The following is a 22534-nucleotide window of genomic DNA, read 5'->3' as shown; positions in this document are numbered from 1 at the left end:
TAACGGTAAATTGGATCCGCACGGCTCTTAAAGTGACAGCGGGCTATATTCCTGCTGCGACTGTGTGCTTAATATTAATCAAACAACAAAAGACAAATTCAAAAATCACACACTGCTCTTGAGTGAAGGACTTTTGTAAATTTAATAAGAAACAAAGAAAGTTTAATTCTTACTGTGAAAGATGCTGTTTTATTTTACACTTGATTATTCATTTCTGTAGTAACTGTCAAGCTGTTAACTGCTTGAGACTTGCATAAAAAAACCTTAAAGCACAGTTTGTTTCATTTGTAGCCTATCTTTATTCTATCGTATTTGTCCTTTATTACTGACAGTTTAATTATTTTCAATAATTTTGAGGACTGTTTCTTTGTTACTAATAGTTACCTTAATACTCTGCTGTGGTATTGAGAATTGTGAAATTTTGCTGGTCTCTACAATGTAGATGTCATAGCAACCTTATTTACAGGAAATATATATTTGATATGTATCACTATCTCATATAAAGTTTTGGTCACATGGCCCACTCACAATTGGGTTAAATAATCATGACATTACAATATTGTCCTAAATAATCGTGATTATGATTTTTGCCATAATCGAGCAGCCCTACGTTGTAAAACATTATATCTTAAATAATTATAGCCAAATTTAAAATGCATAGTGTAACAATGAATTGATAAGTGTTATATTATATTAATTGTGGTTACAATTATTAATGAGATTGTACAATGCATTACAATGCATAATTAAAACTACTTTTATAATGCATTATACATAAAGGCTTTAAGTAAAGAGCTGCTGAAATATCCTTTTCTGTTCTGCTGAAAAAAAAAAAAAAAAAGCGTCTTAGAGATTTTGACATTAAATTATGGAAGAATTTTCAAAAGGTTCAAATCACTCTACTTTTAATGCCACTACTGACTACAACAAACAAGTGAGAGATATAATTTATGATTTTCTTTTCTACAGGTTTAGTTAAAACAAATGACTCATGTATGCCTCTCTTTCCATTACGGTTCCCTTGAGCGCCTCTAGTGCCAAAGCTTGTTAGATTTCTCAGATCCATTCAGGTCACAATCACAGACCTCACACACAGGAAACTGGGGTGTGGGAGAGGGCAGATCTTCACAATCAAAACACACTCCCATAGAGACAGTCTTAGACCCTCCAGGGTAGGTCGAGCGGTACCTTTAGCTCTTTGCAACAAGCAGCAAGTGCTCCCTGATGTAATCTTTCAAAGAAAGAGTGGAGGAAAGTGGGCTTGTAACTTATAGCAACCAAGAGCCAATGAGAGAGCAGAGGCAGTGCAGCCATGGCAATGAGGCTCCTCTGAGAGGCAGCAGTCATGCCTCCAGCAGCAAACATAAATCAAAAGCATGGCTTTATTACTATTTACACTGATAATCACCGATCATACCACACGTAAATTACAAGTTATTAAAAATATAAAGGAAAATACATGCAGAGCATTCTGAAAAAATAAATGAGAAATGAGCCCAGGTTATATTAGGGGAAAACTCTATTACTTGTCAAATTTAACATCATACATTTTCATCAAGAAGTGTCACAAAGCAAATCAGCAAAAATTCATCAGGAAATACAAAATACACATTCAAACTGCATTTGTATCTGCAATATGTGAGGCTCAAGATTTACATTTGCCCTGCCTTGACTTTTAGTGGCTTCACAAAAATAAACAAACAACTTAAATAAATATTATTAAATAAATAAATATATTTTCACATCACTCAAAAGTTGGGATCAGTAAGATAAAAAACAAAACAAAAAAAACCCCCACTTTTGTTCAGAATGGCTACATTAATTTAAAACAAAATAACCGTAAAGACATATACGTATATTGTTACAAAATATCAAAATATTTATATTTCAAAAAATGCTGTTCTTTAGGACTGAAAAAATTTATTTCCTTCAGAAATCACTAATCCTGAAGGCTTTCAGAGTGTATACTGTTCAGTTTTTGCCATCACAGGAATAAGCTGTAAACTATATATTCAGATATACTGTTTTTTATTTTAATAATATTGACAACAATATTTGTAATAATATGTTATAAATTTTGATTAAATAAAAGCAACAGCATTTATTATTATCAAATAAATCAGAATAAATGTAGTGCAAAACTCATACTTCAAAAACTATCACAAATTAATCTAAGAATATTAACAAAATCTCATCTATTGTAGCCCGCTAGAGTCCTAAAAGTTCTCAAAGCATACAAAAAACAAACAAGATCATCATAGAAAAGGTATAGTGACAATGCAGCAGTGACAGTTACGTCAACTGGCTCCGGTTGGGCCATCTTCATTGCTGAGCCCAGTAATAAATTTTCATGTCAGATCATCTGATATAAACAAAACCTCAGCAGCAACTACACAACCGGACACTCACAAACTAGCTCTGAGCACTCAACTAGCATCACGAGAAACACCAGAGTACAGACAAGGACGAGAGAATCACCTTTGTCACCTTTTGCAGCCCTGTCCGCGAGCCATTCATTATCCATTCATCAACCTCTTTCCCCCCCATCAAAGACACCTATCTTCTCAAAACCAAACACACCGGCTCACTCTCTCACCAACAAACAGATGTACCTGTAAGGAATCCAGTCAGATGAGTGTTTGGAGCTCATATCTGTGTGTGTTGAAGGGGTTCAGAGCGCAGGGGGAAGGGTAGCGGCAGCAGAGTAGGACAGCAGCAGCGATGCCAACAACAGAGCCCATGCAGCCCAACCATCCCCTGCACTTCTGTCTCCCCTATCTACAGATCTACAGTCCCTTCCATTCACACTGCTCCTGCCTGCAGTCCGCAGCGGATCCTTTTCATTGTGAGCCGGACTCAGCAGCCTCGCTGTGACTCCAGTTCCCTTGGCATGTGCTGTTTTCTTTCTGTTTGTTCACAATCCCTCGTGCTTTATTCTTCCGTTCACCTTCACTGTGTGTCTCTCGTCATCGTCTTATAAGCTGCTCTGTGTACTGTGCCTCTCGCTCACTGCGCCTCGTACCGACTGCCTCCTTCCCTCCCTTCTCTCTCTCTCTCTCTTTCTCTCACTTGCTCTCTCTGTTTCAGACCACTGTCATTATAACCTTACACACAGCCCTAAGATGGAGAGAACATATAAAAGTGAATCCCTTTTGTCTAGCTGCTTTGATGTTTGTCGTGATGCTCTGCTGGTCTATCAACACACACACACACACACACACACACAGATACACACGGGGCTCTGAAAAGCGGGAGCCTCAAATGCATTTTCTGAGCCATGATTTATTCATCCTTTCATTCAGCACTGGGCTCATTAACATGGGACAGAGCAGCGCAATTGTAATTGTCTTTGATTTAACATGCTGAATCCAAACTCAGCACACCATTTTGTCTTTGTTTATTGGCTTTCCGCTTTTTTTTCTTTGGTCCCCCTGGTACTTCACTCAGCTAAATGAGGATCCGACTTCATATACATATTTTAATATCAGCATTATCACACCGCCTTCATTAGCCACCGCCGAGAACAAAGGTAAATGAACTCATCACCATTGTGGATGTTGTATTTTAATGCCAAAATCATATTCAGAATTCAAAACCGATGCATGACTTCTTCTGCAGTTTGTAAGCAATGTTTATCCTCATTTTAAACAAACATGAAGCAGTGACACCTTTAATCTAAATGAAGAACAATGTTCTTCAGTTTCCTGTATGGTTTTGAATTATTTGTCATTCCATATTTGTCTCCAGCGCACTCCTGCAAGCTGTCATGTTTCTCTGTAATATCCTCATGCAGCCTGAAGCATATTCTGTTTTACTGTATATCATCTTCTTCATCTCTCCTCTGGACTCCCTCATCTTTCGCGCACACTCTTCCCTGACCAGTAAAACGATCTTGGCGCTTTGTGTGTGTGCTGTTTTTGCCAGTTAAAAGTATCTGAATATAAGTAAAATCAGCAAGAAAACAAGTAAAACTGCAGCACATTACTTTAGGAAATAACCATGCATTAAACAAATCTCATGTAGTAGCACCCAGCTTATTCTAGACAAGAACAGCCTGTTTAGACAGGAAGAGTCTGATGAATGACATATAAAGTGATCAGTCGTGGTTTGTTTATGGTACATGTTTCAATATATGCTGTATAGGGCCAGCTTTATCAGATAATATCTGACAATGATAGTTTGATGTAAAAAATATTTAAAACACAAAAAGCATGGCGGTCTCTGTGAATGGTTCTACTGAAAACAGTATGTTCACCCATATCCTCTAAATGCATGTTATTGATCTTACTGTGAACAATTCATGTATACATGTATGTAATTTTGGTCAGTGAAAATGACAGATTATCTCTGGCCACAAATGCTGGACTTTTCCATTCATTTAGTCCACTTAAACCCCACACACAGACTATTTACAGACTAGCCAATATTTCAAATAAATACACAGTTTTGCTTGTAAACATCTAGTTTACTTACTGGTAAATGGCTCAAAAGTGTTTTATAGAAAGCTGAATATCTTTTAAGAGATTTAATGACACTAAACCTGCCAAATTGTCAATTTCAGTGTGTATACACCCTAGTGAAAAATAAATATACTAAAATGTATTTGAAATGCATTTATTTCATACTACGTATACTACAAATACATTTACATATTTATGTACTTAATAAAAAATACCCTGCAATTGTACTTTTGGTAGGGTACCACGGGGCTAAAGGTGCCCCGGGGTAAAAGGTGCCGTTGATGTTATTTTCATCCAGACCACTAGATGGCACAAAAACGTGGCATAGCACTTTCCAAAACATCCACTTTTCAAGATGCACGTGTTTATTTGTCAGATCGCAGCAGTGCAAAGTTGATTCTGTGCTAACTTGATCTAATATTTTATGTTTTTTAAAAAATATTGTAGATTTAAGTAGTAAATGAAAATCGCTAAAATTAATGCATATATTTGAGACAAAGGTCTTCTTTGATTTTCAGTTTTAAGATAATTAAAGCAACTTTTTTTAGTTTTTCAGTTTTTAAATAACGAAAGAATATGCAAAATTATGGTATTTGGGGTAAAAAATGCCCCCGCTGTTGGGGCTAAAGGCACACAGTAATTAACATGATCATTAATGGGCCTAGATGGCTGACTTTTCTATTTGTTGACATGACATGGTTAGATTCAGATGGTAAATATCATATATTATGTTGGGTGTCCATATTAGAGATAATCACCATGTTTAGAATGAAACCATCATATTTAAAAACATAATATTAATCATATCATATAATAAAATATCATTTGTTGTTACTACTGTAAATATATATTCAATTATTATTGGATCTCCTTCAATACTTTCAGAATCTTTACTTATTAAAATGATATTAATATTTAATTAATTAATAATCAATATTGAAATTAATATTTTTTTATATTAACATATTTTAATCACAGTATATTTATTGAACAAAAATTTATTCTTTTATTTTTCAAAATAAGCAGAAAATAGTACAAACTTTGCTAAAGTGATTGTTTTGAACAAGTATTAACTTTAACATTATTAAAAAAAAAACATTATTGTAGCTGAAGTATTTGTGCCTTTTAGCCCGTGCTGGTTTTACCCCTTTTGCCACCTCATATATTTATAAGATATCTTGCATTTAATATCTTAAAGACTGATATTATTCAAAAATCAGTCCTCATCAATAGTGGCATTAAAACACATTTTAGGCTTAATATTAAGAAATATGCATTGTGCACAAGTAGTACTCCAAATAAAATGTCATTAAACTTTTGTATCACTAAGTCTTGAGCAATATGTCAGTAATCAAGGTGCATCTTGTCAGTGTCTGCGCTTGCTTGACCATTTGTTGTGGAAAAATATAAGGAAAGTGTGTTCAAGCGCCAGCAGAAAACAGTGTAAAGAAATACTCTTTGAGAGAAGCAGTCTTTATCAGTGGAAGTTAAAAGCAGCTCGTAAGTGTATTGACTTGTCTCATTAGTGTTTAGCGCAGTTGTCGTTGCTAGGAAATGCTTGTATTGTTTACTGTGTGGTGACGTGCTGATATCGCGTTTAGTCTCATTCTGTATGGCGTATCTTGTCAGTGTCTGCGCTTGCTTGGCCATTTGTTGTGGAAGAAAATAAGGAAAGTGTGTCCAGCTGAATTCAATTAGTATTTTGTTAGACGGGTATAAAAAAGCTCAGTTTACCGCGGCAGCCGTCGCGTGAAGGCCTCCTCATGTGAAGACCGAAGAGTGTAAAGACCATCCACTCTACCGGGCAGGGACACCAGCAAAGGATATAAGTATCGCTTTTTATTTCTCCTCTTTTCTACTTGTTTCACTTATGTTTCAGTTTTTATAACCATTTCTTACGATGAGTATGTAAGTTGTGTTTTTTTTAGCATGTGTGTTTGGCAGTGTTATTTCTTAGGATTACTGATAAACTATTGTCGTGATTTGTATTTGTTTTTTTAATTTTAGTCTGTATATATTTATTATGTCTGAGTTATTTTAATACTTCAACAAACTAAATGGAAAGAAATAATATATATATAGAATTTATAAATGTATGTGTTTGTGGTTGTACATATGTAGTTTTTTTTGGGTGTTTGGCTTCGTGTTATGTTACAATCATTATTATACTCCTATACCTTTTGTTCTTTAATATTTTGAATTGTTTTTAGCTTTTTTTTTTTTGTTTTTCATTTAAATGTTAAGCTTTGAAATTTTGTTGTATGCATTTGTTATTTTTATTTAAATTCTTTATTTTTACAATGTGTATATGTAGTATTTATAAAGTTTTAGCTTTGAGTTTTGGATCTGTTTTTTAATGGTTTTAATACTACAATTGATTGCTTCTGTTGTCCTCATTTGTAAGTCGCTTTGGATAAAAGCGTCTGCTAAATGACTAAATGTAATGTAAATATAAATATGTTAATAGATTTGAACTATACTTAGTATGAAATGAATGTATTTTAAATATTTATTTTTTACTGTGGGATACACACATGCATACGTAAATAATAAATAAATGTTTTATAAAATGATGGTGTCAATTTAGAGCTGGATATGGCAAACTACCGTACCTAAGCATGTGATATAGATCAAAATGTTACAATTTAGCATGTCAGAGAAAGAGAGATGGAGTGAATCTGTGGTGTCAGTTTCAATCTCTCTTGTGTGGTTTACTTCTCATAGGAGCTCTGACCGCACAGAGAAACAACAATTTCCCAAAGGCAGTCTAACATGTTAATGCTTCGTTTAAAAAAAAAAAAAAAAAAAACGCATTATTTTTCACATAATTTCCCTTTATTCCACACCGCTCTGTCCCTTCTCTGATAAACATGCTGATCATTTCATGCTTTTATGAAGCCCCTCCCTCAGAAAACCACGATGGGCTCAGATTGGTTAGCTGGTACAGTGTGTTGTGATTGGCTAAACCGCCTCTAGTGCATGTCTAAACGTCCCGCCCCTCACCTCAGCGACATGTGCTCCGGTTGTGGCGTCACCTATATTGCTTATCAATTTGAGCCCGATTGAGACACAGAGGATATTAGTGATGAGGATCATGCAGAAACTTTTAGATATGCTGTAAATGCTACTTTGTTGGTTTTAATATACGGTTTTATTCTGATTAAAGCTTTAATACACTATGGCAACCGCACACACGTCAATGTATAACGCTTCTCAATACTATGTGAAAATAAGTGTAAAATTGGAATAGTTTTTTGGAGCTGGTCTGACGATCTGAATGAGAGAGAGAGAGAGAGAGATGCAGAGCGTGTGCAGAGCAGGGAAACGCGAGCGACAGTATTAAGAGCCACTGTTTTAGAACATTGATTTTGAAACTTGTGAATCCATTAGAATCCTTAGAAGACAGAATCGTGATTCATATATGAGTAGATTTATACGTGCACCCCTAGTTTTCTCTTCCTCTTCACTAAAGCAGCGCAGCATGGCCTCGTCCCCTTTGCTGCATGTTCCCGGGGGCAGGGTTTATCTGGGTTCGTGACGTAACGGACCCTCGTTGTAGTCGTTTTGTAGGCATTAAACTGCCAGAATTTTAAAAGACAATATCTCTGTTTGCATTGAACTTTCAGCTTCGTAACGTTGCAGATATTGTTTATGCTCAAACAGCAACATTACACACTAACGTTAAAAAAGTGAACTAGCAATCAACCACCCCTTTAATGATCATGTCAGCATGTTAAAGTATGGCTCTGAAAGGAGGAAAGCCGCTGCTAGTTTTGCTTTCAGACAAAAGAACTGAAGGCAAAGATCAGACAGACGTCTGACCTGCTTTCATCTGGTGCTCAAAAAAGAAACTGATACTATCACATCCTATTTGGTGGCCAAAACCATTCGTCAGAGATCTGCAAACTGTCCCTGCAGGTGGCCGAGGTCAACATTCATCCTAGCAGCGGTCAAAAACAGCGAACATGGTGGGATGTTGCTGGATCATACGCACTTCGTTACGCTCCAGCAGAGGGAGAGCAGGTGGAAAAGCAGCATGGTTGGTAAATATTTGATGGTGCTGCAAGCCGTTTGAAGTCAAACTACACTGAGCTCATTGCCTGGGCAGATCCATTAGTGCAACCTACGGCCACCATGCCTAAAATTATGTAGCCCACCATCAAGCTGTGCTAACAGCACACGCACGCTGCTAACTTGATTGGCCGAATCCCAAAAAGAGTCAATAAAGTGTAACACTGGCACAAATGCTAAGTAGATATTGGATGTTTTGATGCACTGTAGCGCTTCAGTGCTGAGAAGGGTTATGACAGGGGGTCTCTGTGTAGTATGGGGCTAGCTAGCATTGCCAAGGCCGGCATGCGGGCAGCTGCAGAGCCAGAGTATGAAGAGCTTTGTTAATAATGCAGAGCCTCCATCAGCCATGCAGGACACGAGGTGCCAACGGTCACTGATGAATGAACATAAATCCACACTGCTTTGTGTGTGTGTGTGCGTGTGTGTAAGATCTTTCTTTCTTATTCTTTCAAATGACACTGTCATTGAAAAGAAAGTATGTGTGCATCACGTTCTTATGCTATCTTGACTATCAAATGGCAATAAATAAATAAATAAATTCACCTGTTCTGCCCTATGTAAAACAAATATAATCAAATGTATTTGAAATACATATGTTTAATACTCAGTATACAACAAATACATTTACATATTATAGGGATGTAACAATATTATAAATACCGTGATATTGCATTAGCAAAACTGTCTTGCTATTATCGTGGTCACAAATGTGTAGTTTTAAAAATATATATTTAAACTTCTTATTCTGACATAAAAGGTCTTTAAAGTTGTTTTGGGCTATTATGCTTTGGCACAGTATCTGTCAAGTATCTTTGAATATGGTTTTGCTCAAAGTTTATTTTTTAGGAAGAGTCAACATTTAAAATAATAGAATTGCTTTAAATGTGCTATATAAATGTAAATTGACAATATTTTTAAAGTTTAAATTATGTTATGTAAGTTTTATAAAAAAACTTCATATAGGCAACTACTTTTATTAGCAACAGAAAATGAACAGTGAAATCTGTAAAATTGAATAATAATAATAATAATAATAATAAATTGGATCAGGCAGGGCCTTAAAAAAAGATTTGACTTGTAAAGGAAAGCTTAAAAGGAAAGGTCTGTGATTTTTCCCAAATGTGGTTCGACTAGTAAAATAAATTCTTGGACTATAGGGAGTTGTAGAGTCTCTCATGCTCATCTTAAGATCTAGTGAAGTGACTCTGGAGGCAGCACATCTGACGACACAACCTGACGTCCTTTTTGATTACATTATATATTCCTGCTTCTGCACGCTATTCTAAACCAATCCCAAGGTTTTCCATTTTAATTGGGCGATCAATTGATGTTCCAGTCATTTCAGGCTTGCTTTTTTAATGAGACGTAGATTCACAAAATTACATTAAAATCACAAGAAACCCCCCAAAAAAGAAACTTAAACGCCATAATACTCTTCAAGGCTTTCTGTCTCCTCTTTTTATGTCAATAGCTCAGAGATTCAGGCAAAAACTAGATCACAGAAGCACAAGCGATTTCAAGCCCATCAGTTCTAATTTAAAACAATCTGATGACCTCTTCATTAAAAACCAGTGAGACGGCAGTGGTTCTCAATGAGATACAGACCTTTTGTGATTACGGCCACAATTGTGAAGATAAATATTTACTGACATCTAATTGAGATTGCATTAGCAGTGGCTGGAAATCCCAGATGGGCAGCTGGGCAGTTTGTAGGGAAGGGTCTATACAAACAGAGGAGTCTTTATTCCAAACCGAGGAGTAAATCTTCATGTGGTGAAGAAGAGAAAGAGAGGGGGAATAGCAAAGAGGAAGTACAAGAAATGTTGGCTGATGGGCTGCATCGATTCCCAATGAGGGAAATAACAGCTCATGCCTGAGCAGACCCATTGGGTGACATTTAGATCTCATTCACAGATTACTCACCATAAAAGAGACACTGGAGGAGCAAGGGAAGAAAAATACATAACACTTAAAAGGACAGACAGTCCTTAACTCCTTGTTCTGCACCCTATCTGGTCTAAATGACTAATTCATGTCCACAGGGGTCAAGGTTTGGTTAGCATGGCTGCATTAACTTCTGCTGGTAGAAAGCGTAACTACACCATCTAGCAGCAAAAAAACATCTTTCTGCACTGATGACTATTCAAAAGTATCAGTCTGCTTTTTTTTGCAAGGAACATTTAAATATTTAACTATATTATAGCCAAGAAGATATTTTGTCCAAGTCCAAGACAAATCTCAAATTCCTTTTGTCAACAATTTTATATATGCTCTAGTGGAGTATTACAAAATCTTCTGCAGGGCAGTTCATTTCATTAAAAATGTATTACTTAAAGGAATTTGATCACTAAAGTATACCTATTCAAAAGTATGAGGTTTTGCTTGAATCAAAATCTTCAATATCTTATCTTTAATAACATTTATTATTAAAATTGATAACAGCCACACAGCTGTTATTGAAATGAATGAGAATGCTAACAGACACTTCAAATAGAATGAAATATATTAACTTAAGACAGAAATATCTTCTATACTACATCTTCCTGATAGTAAGTTTTTTTTTAAGATTACTTCTGTTATTAGGCTTCTTAGCTTTGTACTTACTTTCTTTACAACAGACTGTCAGATATTTATGGAGCAGTTTAATAACAAAATCAATTGTTTATCAAAAACAGCCTTCTCCCTGAATGTCCACACTGTATTACACAAATGCTCAGGTGAGATTTGTATATTTATTGAACTGCGCTACTGCATTAAACTTATGTGATGTGCATAATATACAACCCGAATTCCGGAAATGTTGGGACATTTTTTATATTTGAATAAAATGAAAACTATAAGACTTTCAAATCACATGAGCCAATATTTTATTCACAATAGAATATAGAGAACATAACAAATGTTTAAACAGAAATTTTACACATTTATCCACTAAATGAGCTCATTTCAAATTTGATGCCTGCTACAGGTCTCAAAAAAGTTGGCACGGGGGCAACAAAGAGCTGAAAAAGTAAGACATTTTGAAAAGATTCGGCGGAGAGAACATCTAGCAACTACTTAAGTTCATTGACATCAGGTCTGTAACATGATTAGCTATAAAAGGGATGTCTTGGAGAGTCTCTCAGAAGTAAAGATGGGCAGAGGCTCCCCAATCTGTGAAAGAGTGCATACAAAGATTGTGGAATACTATAAAAACAACGTTCCTCAACGTCAAATTGCAAAGGCTTTGCAAATCTCATCATCTACAGTGCATAACATCATCAAAAGATTCAGAGAAACTGAAGAAATCTCTGTGCGTAAGGGACAAGGCCGAAGACCTTTGCTGGATGCCCGTGGTCGTCGGGCCCTCAGACGACACTGCATCACTCATCGGCATGATTCTGTCATTGACATTACTAAATGGGCCCAGGAATACTTCCAGAAACCACTGTCAGTAAACACAATCCGCCGTGCCATCTGCAGATGCCAGCTAAAGTCTATCATGCAAAAAGGAAGCCATATGTGAACATGGTCCAGAAGCGCCGTCGTGTCCTGTGGCTAGGGCTAGGCTAGAGATGCAATGATACCATTTTTTCAGATCCGATCCAGAAAATTATTATCAGCCGATTCCGATCCCAGCGCAGTTTTTTTTTAAATCAGTGTAGAATTTCTATACTTATGTGTATTGACCTATTCGTCACTCTTTTGTGTGTTAAACACAATCTACTAAATATAGACTTCATTTTAATTAAATTTTAATGAAAAATAACAAGTGAATAAATATATAATCCTAATCTGTGGCAAAAATACTATTATAAACTAGGTTAATGGATAATTTAGCAGCAAAAGTTATTCTAGAAAAATCATGCGTGTACAATTTCATAAAATCTAAACATTTAGTGAAATAACATTAGGCTATTTAGTGGGGAACAAATAAAAGTGAATAAGCGTAGGACTAGGTAAAATGTTACACATTGATCTTTGCATTGTTGTAAAATACATACAAGTAAATGTATTTACATATAAATATAAACTATAAAATTGAAAGGCATTTCTTAAAATTTTATATTAAATAGAGTAATGAAGGCAGCAACATATGATAGAGGAGTCCTATCTATCATATGCTACTGCCTCCATTACTGTGCTATACATTAGATTATTAACAGCCTTACAGGACAGAACAAGAAATGCTATAAATAATCTTTCATTGCGCAAAAGTGTTATACTACGAAAAGGTCCAATACAGAGCGGCACAAAGCACTTATGAGCATCCCGTGCACAGAATGATGCGCTTGAAGCAACATGGAGTCACAGCGTGCAGCGTAGAGAAGTTCAGAGCACAAGAGATATTCATGCATAGTTTATTAATGTGAGATAATTTATTGAGCCTTTTCTTTTAACAGTTTTAAATTTCAGTTACTGTGCGCTCTTGGAGAGAGTTTCATCGAATTGACTGTCACAACTGAACGCAACACGCAGTTTGAACACTGAATGGAGCATGACAGACAGCTGTAGTGGAGAGAAGAGTTTACGTGAACTTGAATTGAATGACTTAAATATTCATCCGTACCTCACATTAAACTATGGAACGGCTTCAGAACACTTGGACTTTGAATTTATGGTGCTTTATAATGTTTTTGTGCTCATATGGGGCTTAACAATAAAACAGAATAGTATACGCACAATATCAGATTTGGATTGGTCTCATCTGACTGATACCCGATATGACAGAAAATGTCAGTATCGGAGCCAATACCGATCCTGAGTATCGGATTGATGCATCCCTAGCCAAGGCTCATTTAAAAAGTCAAGTCAAGTCAAGTCACCTTTATTTATATAGCGCTTTTTACAATGCAAATTGTGTCAAAGCACTGCACAATATCACAAAAGGAAAATAATGTGTCAATAAGTTTAAATAGTGTCTTTGCAGTAAGGTCGGCGATATTGCTGGAAATGAAGCGTCCCCAACTAAGCAAGCCAGAGGCGACAGCGGCAAGGAACCAAAACTCCATCGGTGATGGAGAACAGTGAAAATGGACTGTTTCAAAGTGGAAAAGTGTTCTATGGTCAGACGAGTCCAAATTTGACATTCTTGTTGGAAATCACAGATGCCATGTCCGCAGGATGATGCAAAACCACATACTGCAGCTATTACAACAGCATGACTTCGTAGTAGAAGAGTCCGGGTGCTGAATTGGCACATCATTAAATGAAAAATGCATCAAAGATGACCACAAACTCTTCAGCAGCTGGAAACCTATACAAGGCAAGAATGGGACTATATTCCAACACCAAAACTCCAGAAACTCATAACCTCGATGCCCAGACGTCTTCAGACTGTTTTGAAAAGAAGAGGAGATGCCATACCATGGTAAACATGTCCCCGTCCCAACTGTTTTGAGACCTGTAGCAGGCATCAAATGCGAAATGAGCTAATTTTGTGCATAAAATTGTAAAATTTCTCAGTTTAAACATTTGTTATGTTATCTATGTTCTATTGTGACTGACATATTGGCTCATGTGATTTGAAATTCTTTTAGTTTTCGTTTTATTCAAATTTAAAAAAACGTCCCTAACATTTCCAGAATTCCGGTTGTAGTTATTTTGTCAACACTGTATATTTTCTGTCAGACTGGTGATAATTCAACAAGAAGTCTACATTAGGTCTCTTAATGAGGTCAGGGCTTTATCCCAAATCACCTGCTCCCTCATTCAATTCATTTAGTGGAGCAGAGCGCCCAGATTAGAAACATGCTTCAGCTCTAGAGAGAGCTATGACATGGCTAATAAGCTAAAGATGTTCCTTGGGGAACAGAGAGTATGAACAGACTATTCACTACTGCATTTAAAAGATGTAAATTCTGTAATCATTCATTCACAGTCATGAGTTTCAAACCTGTATGACCAATACACTTCCCTTCCACTGTGGCTCTCACATCTCATTCACTTTGACATGCAAAAGTAAAACTGACCTCAATATGGAACAAACATGAAAAAAGCTAAATTTTCAGCAGCCATTAGGCCACCTCATGTCATCAGTCATCAGTGTCACATGATTCTTCAGAAATCATTCTAATATGCATAGGAGACTTGAGGTTGAGGTTGCTCATTTGAGCTTGAACCAACCCGTTAAGAAACGTCTAACATCTGCCAACACATGCTTGCTCTATCTTTGATCTCTCTGTATAACAACAGTTCACAATTGCCTAGAGGCACGACGCTCTGAATGTTGGAAAGGGTCATTGGTACCATTTGTTCTGAGCTAACTGAGCTTCAAAAAAGGTCAATGAGATTTCAGGTGAAGACCCAATGAAATGGATTTATGCCAAGCTAAAGCAGTGCCAGGATCCTCTGAGGCAAGTAACATGAAAATTCATAAACACAAATATTTCAGTGCAGTAGTTCAGACAAGGGGAAGAGTGGCACACGGATGGCTGGAACCTCAGGGTTAATGACTGCGCACAAGCACTTGCCCCAGTTCTGCAACAGAACTTACGTAACATGTATGAATGAGTGTTTACGCTTGAAGGCAAGTATGATGCCGTGAACTCTCATGACCAGATATCCCTTCATGCTAATGAGGGGTGATGCAGTAATGGGGCGTCTCACGTCTGTGTGCCGTGTACTGCAGAATATTCTCACACTGGTGACTATATGCAGATCAGCTGTATAGATAATTCCAGATCTCCACCATACTCCACCTATAAGCGCACACAAAAGAAAAAACGTTTTTCCTTCTAGATAAAATGAGATTAAATTGAGAGGAAATGGAGACTTTGCCCTAATTGTGTTGTTTCTCAGCTGTTTGATTCTACAGAGCCCCAAATGTTCCCTGCAATCTTTTGTTACATTATAAATTATATTGGCATCATTTCTTATCAACTGCTGAATAAAATTATTAATTTATTTCAAAATAAATTTTATTGACCCCAAACGTTTGAACATATTTTTATGCACATTGAGACCCATTTATAAAAATATATATAAAATTACACTATAAAACTGTACTATTAAAAAATGTAAATATGTGTAAATATTTTCTGCAAAATAACAATTTTTTCCCCCTTTTTTTATCTAGTATTACTGTTAGATCTACAAACCGGAAACTCTGGAAACATTGAAAACTCCTGCTCTAGACTTTCAGAAGAATGTCACAAACTGTGATGATTTTCAATTACACCAAACGTTGCGATCTTACATGAAGTCTAATTCTATCATTATCTCATTTGTGTCTATTTTTGTTTCTCCTGGGATCTTCAGTAGAAACATATGAGACAAAGCTGACACTTACATGAAAAGAAACATAACCAAGAACTTAATTATGTCTCCTGAGGCATTAATGAGCAATTTCTGAGCAATAAAATGTTGCTCTGGGTGCAACAGGGTAGTAGTCTGATTCAATTTATTTTAGTCACAGCTACCATCCTATTTCTAGTAGCTAAAAAAGTCAACCAAAAGTGTAACAGTACTTGGCTTTCTTCTCTTCTACCAGTGTCCAGCATTTTAAATGAAAGTTAATTTCCATTTCACCAAAGGAGCAGCGTAACACACACCAGCTGCGGTGGTCATGTAAAGCACAGGTGTGGAAACCAGAAGGCACAAGGTGATTCTTGTCTCCCATTGCAACACTACTCTCGGCACTCTTGAGCAATACAGCATCACTGCAGCCCACAATTCCCCAGCTTCACTCCAGCACCAGAGTGAAATATGTGCATGCATTGAAAATGATGCAGGGTTGAAAATGTCAGCACGGTCAAGCCACTAGTGCAGAAGACCTGCAGAGATCCCATCTGTCTTTCTGATAACAGTAGCTGCAGATAACTAAACAATGTAGATCCAAATGTGTCCTATATACAAGATGTTTCCTTAAAGGTATAGTTCACCCAAAAATGAAAATCTGCAAAAACTTTACTTACCCTTGCGTCATCCAAGATGAGTTTGTTTCTTCATTGGAACCTTCATTGGAACCATAGTTCCCCCTCGGTCCATTCGCAATCATGTTAGGGTCCCCCTCAGTCTGTTTGCCACAGCGCCCGGTGTGACTGCACCAGGTGCACTGCCCAAACGACACCCCTGCTTATTATTTCCACAATGCAGAAAACGTGGACGGAAATGCGGAATCCAGTCATAAAAATTTACTGTATAACACAGAATGTCACAGAATTTGACAAATTTTGGATGAATAAATCAAAAGTAGGTAAGTACACTTAAACGCGATATGGACAAGTGTCTGTGAATATTAAGCTGCAAAATACCATTTAAATATGAATCCTGCATGTTCTGCGCATCTCTGTGTGAATGAATAGCCCATATGCACAGTTTCGTTTACTTCTCATAGCCTACTGCAGAGCCCGTGATGCTCAGTGTTTTCAGCCAGAACTTATTTACCAGAAAAATGTAAATACACAACACAATATTTCTGATAATAAATTGTTTTTTTTAAATAAATTATTTAGAGATTTTTTTGATAATTAAAATTTTATGAAACCATTAAAATGGAATCCAGAAAATTTACTGAAAACAGAATTTGGTAAAAAATAAAACTAAATTTGAGAAGAAAAAAATAATTTTTTTTGTTAAACTTTTAATAAATTGCTGTTAAATTGTGTAAGTTTCATGATTTCAGTTAATTAGACATGCTTTTTGATTAATAGAATTTAATTTGACCATTAAAACAGTCTAGAAAAATTAAAACAAACAGAATTTGGGAAAAAATAAAATGGATTTCATAAAGGGGTCATGGATGCTAAATTCATTTTACAAGTTGTTTGAACATAAATGTGTGTTGGAAGTGTGTGTACACATCCATCCTATAATGATAAAAATCCACCCAGTGTTTTTTTTTAAATCCCGGTTTTAAAATCCCCTTTCTCAAATCAGGCTGTTTTGAGGTTCCAGTCAGAATGATGTAGTTCTGTACAGGCCCCTCCCACGATAGCTGATTGACAAGACCGTTTTACCTTAGACCCGCCCTGAGTGATCTGAGAGCTGTCCGCCTCTGGTGCAGGGGAAGACGAGGTGTCTCTGATTAAGCGATTGAAGTGTTTAGTTGTTGGATGTAATAATGAATATAGCAGTCGTCAGTTACGCCCGACATCTGAGCCGCTGAAGATGCAGAAGATTAACATTACTTTTGCTTTGAAGTGAATGCGCCGATCCCCAATCTACATAAATGTGTCTATGTTCGCCCGAATCATTCGTGATCTAGCTTTATCTACAGAAGAACGGAATATAAGGGTTTTTATTAATCTTTGCAAATTGCCTTTCTTTATAATGTGCTAGTTAGCCAGTTTCGCGGCTGAAGTTTAGTATGCTCCATAGATATATACACCTAGATGCCTCATAATGGACTGTTTCTATGGGCCGCTATACGTAAGCCAAAAAAGCCATCCGCCATTTTTGGAACGGTCTGCGAATCTTTGAGCGCATTGAGTGTGTGTGTCTACAGCAGCAAGTTATACGCTTGTATATCTTTGAATATTCACTGATTATTATGATGAATGCGAGATGGTTGACGCGTCAATGTATCTGGAGCGGTCGAATAGGGATTCTACACATATCTATGGTCTGCTCGTCACTCCACGGAAGAGAGGGGCGGAGTCAGCAGAGCTGATTTTGACAGGGTAAAGGAGCTGTTTTTTACACTAGCATTGAGAAATTTTAACCAAAGTATGTTATAGACTTTTCATTAACCCAAAAGAATCCGATGACCCCTATAAGGCCGTACAGTTGAATGACTGGGACCATGTGGATTACTTGTGATTTTTTTTTTTTATCAGCTCTTTGGACTATATATAGTTTTATATACTCTTATTCTCATTGCACCCTCTCACTGCAGAGGATCCATTGGTGAGCAAGTGAAGTGCTAAATCCTGAATGGCCTGAGGGTGAGTCAATTTTCATTTTTTTTTTTTTTTTTTGGGTTCATTTCTTTAGGGATCTGTGGTGGCTCAGTGTCACATTATTAGTAAAAAAAAAAAAGCAAAACATGTTCAGAATAACAATATTCCCTACTTCTAGATACACAGCTAGAGATTGTGTTTTCAGGGTGAGTGATGAGCAATGTGCCATGCATCACTCAAGACACTATCTTTAGTGTCAGAAAACTCTCAGAAAATGCTTTGAATCTGAATGTACCTCAGTGATTTCATCTGACAGTCCCAATGCAACCGCAGAGCTCTGTCAAATGGCACAGCTAAAATCACCTTCATTTTTCATTGTCAGTTTAATCCACACAGACTCTGCACTGCTTAAACCTCATGAAGAATCTCATTAATGAGCAATACAGTGAGGTGATGACTACTGACCTAAATAACTTGTGCTAAAAAATTTCCAAGTCAAAATCCAAAAGAGGAAAAGGGATTTTAGTGCATTTGTTGTCATTGTTGCTCAATGCAAAGGATAGATGTCAAGCTCAGTTCATCAATATGAGAACGTGATTACTGAAATGTTCTTATAATCAATAAATCATTGTGACACTATCAATTTACCATAGATGATGGATTTAATTCTGAAAAATGTATAAATGTGTAAATTACATATAAATGGATACTTACACAACATTGCCCTTGCTTCTGTACCTTGATGAACCTATTCTTTTTTTGACTTGGCAAGTACAAAGAAGAGCCACTCCAAGGTGCAGCTAATTTTAGTTTCCATGGTAACATCTATGGGTGCATGGTTGTCAAGGTAATGTCATTACATCAAAGTATGTGATGAAGACCAAAAGGATCAATAAGTATGAAAAAAACAAATGGCTATATTATCACGATATTCTGAAAATAAAACAATATTCAGTGAAGCAGATTATTTTAATAATCTTTAATAGTAGGTAATAATGTTCCATATCAATAATATTACTATATACTAAAACTTAAATGAAAATAAATTAAACTTGAATAATTTATAATAAATAAATGATGAAACATGTAAAAAAAAAATTATAATATTATATTTTTAGCTTTCATTTTAATTTTGGTTTAATAATAATAATAATTCATAATTTTAGTACTTCATCTTAAACTTATTTTATTTCAGTTAGGCAGACATTTTAATCATTTAAATGAGCAGGACATGTCACCCTTTATTTGCGAGATAATTAATACCAACTTCCAAATTCATATTTTTCAAAACATGCCATTTCCGTGTTTCTGTTGACACGTCATAGTCCTTAATTACAGGACCAATATACCACATCTAATCCTCCTTAAATGTCACTGAATCAGAGCTTTAACCTAAAGAATCCCAATTATTACACCGCAGCATTATTACAAGTTACTTTTTGACATTTCTTAGCAATGATTACGCATGCTCGTCTGTGAGTGTGTCTGCATTTCACACTGCTACAGTACTAATGAGATGACGTCTTTGCCACGTCTGGCTGCCTCATCTAACACAAGCACCGCAACTCTGTAGCCCACAACCATAACAACAAGCCACTAATTACTTCCCAAAAAAAAGCCAGAGCAAAATGGAACACAGTGTCAGCCTATGGAGCACATCATGTGCGGCCATCAGCTCTGCTATTGTAGTCATACTCACATATGCCGATGAGCTATGAAAGAGATGCCTTATCACTACACTCCAGAGACAACATGAGAACAGAGAGAAGAGCAATGCAGAGCAACACGAGTTTGCTAACTAAACATACTGATATACATTTGAGTGTATGTACCATCTACACACTACATTTCCATATAAAAAAATATATAATCAAATATAGATATAAAAAAAACAGATCTATTTTGGAAAGCATCCAGTTGGTGTTCCTTAATTAAACAAGCCACAGCATGTGGAGTTCAATGAAAGGATCTGCACTGACATCTAGTGGGAAATAACATAAAATGGCCTCATGCAAGATCAGTTCATGTTTTGGCTAAAATGTCCATTTTACATGGTATTACATTAGATATTTCAGGCAGTTTAGAAATCCCAACCAAGACATGTCCAGGAAAAGAGGACACCTTTGGTATTGCACCCTTTTATACCCTGACATATTGAATCCAAGACACTGAAATATAAGTGAACATTTTCATATCCTTATATTTCAGTGTCTTGGATTCAACATGTCATAAAAAATTATGAGTAAAAGATAATATATACATATACAATTATATATATATATATATATATATATATATATATATACACACACACACACACAACCATACTATATATAGTATTATAGAAACAACTGGCATCCTTGGCTATGAAAGGGCAACCTATGAGCAATAGCTTTTTTTCAATAAAAAATAACTAACTTTTAATAAATAAATAATAACTAACTTTTTAATAAATAACTTTTTTTTTTGCATCCACATATCACTTCAGCTTTGCCTCAGCGCCAGGTGCGAGTCAAATGAGCGCGGAAAAGGTACACCAGCCAAATGATCTTCAGTAGAACAATGAGATGCCGTTAGGCTATATGTCAGGAAAACAAACTTTCCTGTCCTGTCAGACGTTGTGCTCACGGCGCACGCTCTAAATAATAAGCATCATAAATATATCATAATAAGCGCACAAGAAACGATGAGCATACAACGTAGTTATGTCGTCAGTTAAGTCATGAAATTACCAAAAAGGCGATTAAAGCTGCAAACTGTGCATGCATGCATGCATTACATTTCAGAACGTCTCTCAAATGCATACTAAAATATAAGCATCATGCTAAATATCATGCAATTCCAGATCACAATAAGGTGCAAGCTGATATGTATTTTAATTTGTAATTTAATGCACAAGTAAATGCGAGCACAGTGCACTTATACTAGAAAATGTGCTATTTTTTTCATTAATTTTAAAAGTACAAACGAAAATGAAACCATTTAAATGCAAAAAATAACTCATTTTACATTCTGGCATTTATGTGCTTCCGGCCTTTTTCACATTCTTATCACTAACTGCATGTCTCATCCTTGAGTGTGTAATGTTAGAGAACAAGTTTTTGGGGGTGTTGAGAACCAAAACCAAACTGACAGAGCAATACAGCTATAGTGAGCCCCTTTATTAAAATACCTGGAGGTGAGGAATAATACAAAAATGGTCATATTCACTCAGTATTTATTACTTGATATAATAATTCACAAATATCTCAATTACAATTAAGTAGAAATTAATTGTAACCAGGTGTGTTTTAGGCACTAAAATAATCTAGTACTTTATAGTCAACCACATTTTTATATTGAAATAATGAAGATTTCTGTGCCACCCCTATGAAAATATCCTGGCTCCGCCACTGGATTTCCCAAGCAACAATGCTGAGCTGTGACATGACAGGAGCAGACAGGTTAAAAGCTAAATAATTTTCCTGTTTAACAAGAACCCTCCAAAAAGAGTCACTCACTGGAGAAAAAAACTGGACATTTTAATGTTGCTTTAAAAAAAGCAAACATGCCAACCATGGCCTATTGATTTAAGCTACTATAAGTAGCCACAAGATGGAGCACTAATCTTCAATAAAGGTCTCAGGAGTTTCACCACAACGTGGCACCGTGAAAGCATATCTGAAATGTTTTCATCTTCTCATTTTGATATAAAGATAAATAGGCTATACAACAACATAAACAATATTTTTTTTTGTACAATTTTCTAAGCGTAATAATAAGTTATCTGAATCTCTTCCACACAGCACAAGCTCAACTAGGCACTATTTACATACCGAATGCCACAACATCCTGACATGCAGAAAAGATTATAGTTAAATATTGTGTCAGTTTTTATTTTTTTACTCAGCAAGCCTACTAACCCATTTAGAGCCTACAGCTTTACTCCATCAACATCCACTAATCGCTCACTCCTCCATGCCTTCACACATAGGGTACAACGGAGCCAAAGGCGCCCCGGGGTAAAAGACGCCTTTGTTATTATTTTCATCTAAACCACTAGATGGCACAAAAACATGGCTTAGCACTTTGTAAAACATTCGCTTTTCTAGATGCACGTGTTTATTTGTCTGATCTTTGACGCGATCGCGCGCAGCAGTGCACAGCTGATTCTGTGCTAACTTGATCTAATATTTTATG

General features: G+C 36.1%; 1 protein-coding gene across 1 annotated transcript in view; it reads right to left on the bottom strand.

The window, feature by feature from the left end:
* tub (TUB bipartite transcription factor) overlaps nucleotides 1–3055 on the bottom strand; it is a 32749-nt gene extending 29694 nt beyond the window's left edge. The window contains exon 1 of the mRNA XM_079437984.1: nucleotides 2613–3055. Coding sequence (XP_079294110.1) covers nucleotides 2613–2650 — 38 coding nt within the window. The 5' untranslated portion in view covers nucleotides 2651–3055. The remainder of the gene's footprint in view (nucleotides 1–2612) is intronic.
* Between the last annotated feature and the right edge of the window lie 19479 nt (nucleotides 3056–22534).

Source organism: Barbus barbus (genome assembly GCF_936440315.1).
Source record: "Barbus barbus genome assembly, chromosome: 2".
Taxonomy (NCBI): Eukaryota; Metazoa; Chordata; class Actinopteri; order Cypriniformes; family Cyprinidae; genus Barbus; species Barbus barbus.
Note: the sequence above shows the minus strand (reverse complement) of the source record. Positions and strands in the feature narration are given on the sequence as shown.